At 42.7% G+C, this 7,950-nt stretch overlaps 1 protein-coding gene across 1 annotated transcript in view; it reads right to left on the reverse strand.

The window, feature by feature from the left end:
- Positions 1-492, reverse strand: part of CA8 (carbonic anhydrase VIII) — a 70,592-nt gene extending 70,100 nt beyond the window's left edge. The window contains exon 1 of the mRNA XM_014952646.1: positions 171-492. Within this exon, the coding sequence (XP_014808132.1) occupies positions 171-492 (322 nt within the window). The remainder of the gene's footprint in view (positions 1-170) is intronic.
- Between the last annotated feature and the right edge of the window lie 7,458 nt (positions 493-7,950).

Consider the following 7,950-nt stretch of genomic DNA (forward strand, 5'->3'; position numbering starts at 1 on the left):
CCGCCGCGGGGAAGAAGGGGGGGGGACGGGACATGGGGCTGCTCCCCGACACCGGCCGCCGCTCTCCCGCCTCCCCGCTCCCGCCGTGGGTGGGTGGGTGGGGGGGGTCGATTTTCCCTCCGCCCCGCCGCTGAAATCCTCCCCCGGGCCGCGGGGGAAAGTTTCCTCACCTTCCTCGTAGCCCCACTCCGGAGCCTCCTCCCGGGGCGGGGAGGGTGTGTGGGGTAATGTGGTGTGTGGGGTAAGGGAGTGGTGTGTTGGGTAAGAGGGTGGAGTGTGGGGTAACACCCCAGCTGCTGCCCCGCTGCGGGGTTTGGGGGGCACCAGGGGACAGCAGCTTCCACAGAGGGAAGGGCAAAACCTTGCCCCCCCCTCCACCACCCCCTTCCCGGAGAGGAACAACCCCCAACCCAGGTTTGAGGGGGGCACCAGGCTGGCAAGAAAGGGACCTGGGGGTCCTGGTGGGCACCAGGTTGGGCGAGAGCCAGCCATCATGCCCCTACGGCAAAGAAGGTGAACCATACCTTGGGCTGCGTTAGGTGGGTCAAGGAGGGTGGTCCTGTCCCTCTCCTGGGCGCCAGTGAGGCCACACCTGGGGTGCTGGGACCAGTTCTGGGCTCTCTGGTACAGGAGAGACGTGGACACAATTGGAGAGAGTCCAGCGAAGGGTCAGGTTAAGAGACTGGAGCATCTCCCCCCTGAGGAGAGGCAGAGAGAGCCAGGGCTTTCAGCCCGGGGAAGAGCAGGCTCAGAGGGATCTCATCCACGAGTATGAATACCTGAAGGGAAGATGCAAAAAGGACAGAGCCTGGCTCTTCTCAGAGGTGCCCAGTGACAAGACCAGAGGCAATGGACACAATCTGAGACACGGGAGGTTCCCTCTGAACATCAGGAAAGTTCTTTACCATGAGAGTGACTATGCCCTGGCACAGGCTGCCCAGGGAGGTTATGGAGTCTCCATCGCTGGAGATACTCGTCCGAACTCCGTCCTGGGGAACTTGCTCTGAGTGGCTCTGCTTGAGTGGGTGATTTGGACAAGGTGATCTCCAGAAATCCCTTCCAATCCCAGCCATTCCATGATGCTGTGGTTCCTCCTCACCCCCATGGATGGGGGCCCTCAGTGAGGATAAGGAAGCACTGAATAAGCAAGGGAGCCCAGCTCCGTCCCTTCTGTTCTACAGGATCATTACTTACTACCCTCACTATCGATGGGTGAAAGCCTAAAAAATTCTACAACCGTGGAGCAGCTTATTGAGGAAAAAAAAGATAATTTTTTCTTATCTAATGAGCACCTGACATCAGTACAAACAGAAAACTCAGATTTTTTAACATTAATTTTAGTCACGAGATACCGTGTTGCATTACACATACCCATCTCCCATACCAAACTGCCTTTATTGGTTGTTAAGTTTTATTCCCTAATCACTTCTTAAACACACACGAGTTGTTCCTGTTAATTTCAGTCCCTTTGAATCATTGCTCAACCGCACGGGGAAAAAGCAAACATTCCCCTAAATCATCACCGATTCTGGTCCTTCTGACTGGAAATTAATTTTCCCCTTCAAACAGAGTCTTATATTTAAAAAAAAAAAAAAAAACCAAACCAGTCCTGGGAGGCCGGGTTCATTCCCTTACTCCTTGAAGCACAGTATTTCATTCATGCCCTCTATTAAGTCCTTTCCTGCAGTAGCTTTCCTGTGGGACGTCTGTTCTAGAATTTCACACTTATGAGGGGCAACATTATCAGACCTGCGAGTTCCTGTTTTGCAATAAATAGTTTTCATGGCTTTCCATAGTTTTCATGGCTTTCCATTCATAACTGAGTTTAAGAACTAAGCTGCTGGTATTGGTTGCCCTTCCTTTTAACCTTTCGGTTTTTTCCATATCTCTCTGCAAAATTAGGCAAAACAGGTAAAGCTTTACGGAATAGCTGGCATTTCTTTATTCCCATATGTCTGCTGAGTTGCTTTTTGTGCAAATATCCGATTTCTTCCATAATATCTGTCAGGAATAGCATGATCTAATCAGCAGATTAGATTCCATGGAAGATTCCTACAACTTCTTTAATGGTGAAGCACATAACAAAGGAGTTCAAGGACACGTCTCCACAGTGAAACGGGGCACGAGACAGAGCCCTCACCTTAAACTCCAACCACAAATGTGGGTATTGACCCGACCAATCTCTGCACAAACCAACCCAGTCATTTGGGGACCCAGCGTCAAGTAAAAAAGGGTTGAGACAATCAGGTGTGGAGACAGAGGCGTGATCTAAGCCTTGTTCAACATCGGTGGGATTTGGTCTCCTGTAATGACGTAGGCGCTCTTGGAAAGTGCCGTGCCGTCCAGTTCTGGGCTCCCCAGTTCAAGAGAGACAGGGAACTACTGGAGAGAGTCCATCGTAGGGCAACAAAGATGATGGAGGGATTGGAGCACCTCCCTTATGAGGAAAGGCTGAGAGACCTGGGGCTCTTTAGCCTGAAGAAGGGAAGGGAGACCTTATTAATGCTTATAAGTATCTAAAGGGTGGGTTAAAGGATGGTGGAGCCGGATTCTTTTCAGAGGTTCCCAGTGACAGGACAAAGGGCAATGGGCACAAGCTGGGACATGGGAAGTTCACTCAAATATGAGGAAGAACTTCTTTACAGTGAGGGTGCCAGAGCCCTGGAACAGGCTGCCCAGGGAGGTCGTGGAGTCCCCTTCTCTGGAGATCTTCAAGCCCTGCCTGGATGCAGTTCTGAGTGATGTGCTCTGGGCAACCCTGCTTTGGCGGAGGAGTTGGAGTACATGATCTCTAGAGGTCCCTTCCAACTCCAACAATTCTGTGATTCCATGCTCTGTCAGTTGTTTTTGTTCCTGTGTGTAGTTTACTGATGGTGCCCTGTGCACTGCCCTTGGCCACACACGATGTACTGTGCAATCGTCTACAAACACTCACCCTCGTAGCGTTACGTCACCTGATACACTTGTCCCAAGGCGTCCACTTCCACTTTGCAGTTCTTTCCTCTTTAGTTAAGTGTGCTCTTTGCAGGGAACGCATGGTTTGTGCCAGCCATCTGTGTTCCATCTCTCTCCTAAACTGGCCTGGTATCAACCTTCAGAAATGTTATTATTACTAGACATCTAAAGTTGGAGTTTGTGTAGAACCTCGCAATAGTTGACTTCACTAAGAAAACATGCTAAATATATAACTATAATACACATAAATGCACTCTTTACTCTGTAAAAATGTATTGCTTGTGGTATTTGCTACGTTGGCTCCCCATACTGAAAAATCTGGAGGGAGGGGTGTTTATGGCCCTCAAGCCAGTACCAAATTGGTGGTGAAAAGTAGGAGAAGCCCAGCCAAAGTGACCTTTGTAAGTGACATGGCACCTCTCTCCTGAAACCCAGCTCGGCCGTTGATTCTGTGAAACATGCTGACTTCTTGTTTAACTGGGATTAATGATCACACCCTTCGATGATATCAGGGGGAAAAAAAAAAAGCTCGGGCACAGAGCCAGGGCTTAACAGTTCCTCTTTGAAGTCAGAGGACAGTAGTTGAGAAGCAGCGGCGTCTCTGACATTCCTGTTTGGCAGACGTGAAGCAGCATTTTGAAATATGTTTGGTGTAATACTTAATCCTGGTGAGGCTGCAAACAACTGTTCTTGTATTTCCTATATCTAGATATTATTATCTGTTATACAGCCACTGATTTTTTTTTTCAAAAGACAGCATAGCTTCTCTAAACACCTTAAAATCCATAAGCTGGGAAAACCAGGCCTGAAGGAGAATTCTGCATCCACACACTCTGAAATCTGTATGCCTCAATAGTCATTAATGACTAGCAATGTTTTCTTAAGAGGTTACATTTCGACACCTGTATTTATTACTTTCACCATTCCGAAAGGGAGTGTCCAATGCAGAGAACTGTACCTGTTACCAAGAAATCTGTTGGAAAAATAAAAGCAGAATTACATGCAAGTTATTTTAAACTGCACAGTCCTACCTGCAGGACTTTGTGTAGGCCACGGAACTGGTGGTTATTGCTCTGATTTGAGGGATGAGAAATTCAGACTGAGAGATGATCGTGTTTCCTTTATTATTCACTTTTTTCTTTATTACCTTGCTGCCAGCATAGAGTAGTTGAGGGCACGCAGGACTCAATATTATGATAAGGAGAGAAATGTTCTGTGGGTTATAAGAGCAGTCCATCTGTGGCAATTTAGGGTCCGTTTAGGCTTCTCCAAGCCAGATCTCAGTCCTTGCCAAGGTGTCCTGAAAGAAAAGGCAATGTCCGTACAGCAACACAGGCGACTGAAGGGATCAGGGGCATCTTGCTTTTTCAGGCTTCTCTTTTTAGGCTTCCTGTGTTGGACTATGAAGTTGGCCAGCAATCATCTCTCACACGGTCTTGTTTCTGTCTTTATTTCTTGCCAGATTACTCTCCCAAATAAGTCTGATTCTTTTCCAAACTCAGAAGTGTGAGCAGAAAGTTTCTGCGTTTGCCCGTTAAAGCACAAGTTTATATATAACAAAACTGAAAACCTCTCCGCACGTTTTGAAAGGACCTAGTTCATTACAAGGCATAATATTCCAGTATTCTTGGAATAATATTCTTTGCCTGTCATTTTTTTTTCTGCAGCTGAAGTAATGTGTTGCAAAAAGGAAAAGGATGGTCGGGTAGTATAAATAGTCCAAGATGAAAAGGTGAAGAGAGAGGGTTTTCAATAAAGGGAGCATTTATAGCAAAAAGAAACCATTTATAGTGAGAGGCTCCGTGTGTTTGCAAGTCAGGTTTACATTGGCAAATGCCATCCTGCAAACATTGCAAAATATGTCCACTGGATCCTGATTTCCCCCTCACATCCCCACCAAAAGGTGGTTTCAGTGGCCTTGTGAGTGTAAATTTGTACTTCTCAGCTTTGGCAGTTAGTAGGACCACAGGCTGGTCCTGTGTGCACTTCCCTTTAAAATATACATGGTTTTTTTGGGGGGGAAATAAAAAGATCAACACACTGATCTGAAAGCATGTACACCAGTTTTTCTACAGTACAGGTATAAAGCTCATAAGTGCAGAATTGCATCTGTAAGAGTCCACAAGAGATGAAGGGAAAATGAGAACAGGCTAATATTTCTAAACCCATGAGCGTAATTGGCATATGTTCTTCCCCGTGTTCAAATGTGTGAAATGGGGCTGTTGTGGCTGCCCATGGGGATTCACATGAACATCTAGAGGACACTAAAACTACAGCAGGATAGTTTCAAGTTCTTTGAAGAAAACCCAAGGAATAGGAAGCCATTTCTAAGGACTAAAAATATCACAGTCAAAAGGGAAGCGGAGAAATGATAAAAAATACAATGTAATTAAGGGCACAACAACAACAAAAAAAATAGATACTAATCTAATGTAGGAGCTTTTCTTTTCCCTAACAGGATCTAGCCCAGGAAAAAATCTGTAAAGAGTTATAAAAACTGGGAAAGACAACAGGAATTGCTGATGAGGTAAAATAAGTACAAAAGTGAAGAGAAATCCTGCAGACAATAGCAGAGTAGAAGGGAAGTGAGGTGGTGTTTTTTTTTTTCCCCTGGTAGACGAAAAGGAAAAGTCAGATAAAGGATGAAATACAATCTCTCTGAAGCACAGAATGCAAATGACAACCAGGGGCCCTGACATGGCAAAACTCCTGTGTAAATACTTATTTATTTCTTTAGGAAGGAAGAAGAACTAAAGATAAGCCCAGACCCAAATTCAAGGAAGAAGATGGAATGCTCAGAGGAAAAATCTGCAATAAGGAGATGATAAATATTTATTTACTTAACTGTAATAATTTCAGATCTTTAACATTCAGTGAGATTCCTGAAGGATTGTGAGTTTCATCTAATTCCTATTGAAATGAAGTGGCTTTTTGTCAGCGAAACTGATAGATGTTAAATCCACCACCTGCAAATTAAACGTTTTGAAAAGAATCACTAAATCAGGGAAAGACACAATATCTACTGTTTAAAATAAAATGAGAGAATGAGCTAAATAATGAGCCTGAGCAGTTTTTCACTAGAAGAACACAAGTGTTGGCTTCAAGATGTTGGCTTTTTGTCTGGGAAGCTCATGAGAAAGGGGAGGCAGGAGGATGACAACACGTTTGGTTCTGTAAAATAAATGATGGCACAAAAAAGAGTCAGTTCTTAATTCATTCTACTAAGTTTTGCTTATCAATGTGTAGACATCCACAGATGACAAAGTGCTCACATGCCCCATTAAGGTAAAGCTGTGAAATCAAACATTCTGGGTACGATCTGGTTTCCTATATCACAAGCTATTACATTTCACACAGTTGCTCATGTATTAAGTTAATTATTTGGCTATCAATAAATAATAACTTGTGTTTTGCTACAGTATATTTTCCTGAAATGCATGACCTGAGGACTTCAAGAAATGAAGAATTCATTACTTTGACAGTTTGTTCTAGTGGTTAATCCCCTTCAGTGTTAACTAATGGGTACCCAATTCAAATTTGAATTTATCTGGCTTTAACTTCCAGCTGCTGGTTCATATTATGCTTGTTTGCCCCAATGGAAGAGGCTTTCTTGCTTTTTGTTTCTTCTCTAATGTACTCACCCACTTTAGTCTGATCACCTCTGTGTGGTCTAAACAAGAGGAGCTCATTAACACTTATTAGAGGGTTAAGACCAGGATATCTCAGTTTTAGCTTTTTTCTGGACATTTTCCCATTTCCCACATTAAAAATGCAAACATCAGAATTCTCCTGTGTAGCTCTTGTTTTCACTTCTGTGTTCTCATTTATTTCTTTTTTATGTGAAAACAATTGACCACACATTAGTTTTGGTTGGTTGGGGTTTTTTGGGGGTTCATTTTTGGTTTGGTTTTGCTTTGTTTTTTTTCTGTTGAATCAGATGTTGGAGCTTTTATTCTGCTGCTGTTTAGTATAAACATTAAATCCTCTTCCTGATTCAGGGTATCCAGGAGCCAGTCTACACAATGTGGACACAGCCTGCACTATCATTTTACAGTTAGTTGACCTAAAATGCCATTCATTTGAATGAGCACTAGTGTTCATTTTTAATTATAATCTTGTACACTAGTAAATTGTATGCCTCATAAAAAAATCTGTAATCTCGCTATATATGTTTGTTTGACAAGACATATTTTCTGTAAAACTGTTGTCACTAGCCTTAATTATATTCCTCTCCATCAAGCTTTTATGACTGCAATCCCACATCAATGTGTTTCATATTTTTCCTGGAACTGTCATCAGCCTAATCAGGCAGTAATTATCTACATTATCTCATTTCTCTCTTTTTTTCTTTAATATTTACATAATGTTAAAATTATTTAAGTCTTGTAATATTTTCCTGGATTTGTTAAAAATTGAGGAAAAGACTGAAGATCTGTTCAGCTAATTCTTGTAGAACTCTAGGGTGTGAGTACATAAATTAAAATCAGATTAAAAAATTCTAAGTTTTATGATATTGTATTATACCACTTAGCTGTTGATAAACTGTAAAATTCTATATCCACACATGATGTAAGAAGATCAGACTCCTTCTCTCCAAACCTGGAACACTCAAAATGTTTATGAATATTTTATTTCTCTATCCTCATCAACAATTCCACAGTCTCAGCCAGTAATTGACTTTGTGTTTCTTTTCTTACTAATGTAGTTAGAAAATGGTTACTTATTTGTGTGAACCCTGGCTGTGGATTTTTCCCTAAAGTGTTCGGCAGCATTCTTGAAGTCCACAATTTCTACTCCATATCAATATTTGTTTAGTCATTTTCGCACTTATTACAGGTTTTATTTTTAATTATTTTTATTCACCACTGAATGAGCACCAGATTCTAAGTATCACAGCTTTTTTTTTTTTTCAGTTGTGACACTTTGTCATATTTTATAGCAATTAAAGAGCTCCCTATTTGCATGCAATTTTTTCTGCCTTTTCCCTCTTGAGTC

The sequence above is a fragment of the Calidris pugnax genome, unplaced genomic scaffold (assembly GCF_001431845.1).
Source record: "Calidris pugnax isolate Ruff unplaced genomic scaffold, ASM143184v1 scaffold182, whole genome shotgun sequence".
Taxonomy (NCBI): Eukaryota; Metazoa; Chordata; class Aves; order Charadriiformes; family Scolopacidae; genus Calidris; species Calidris pugnax.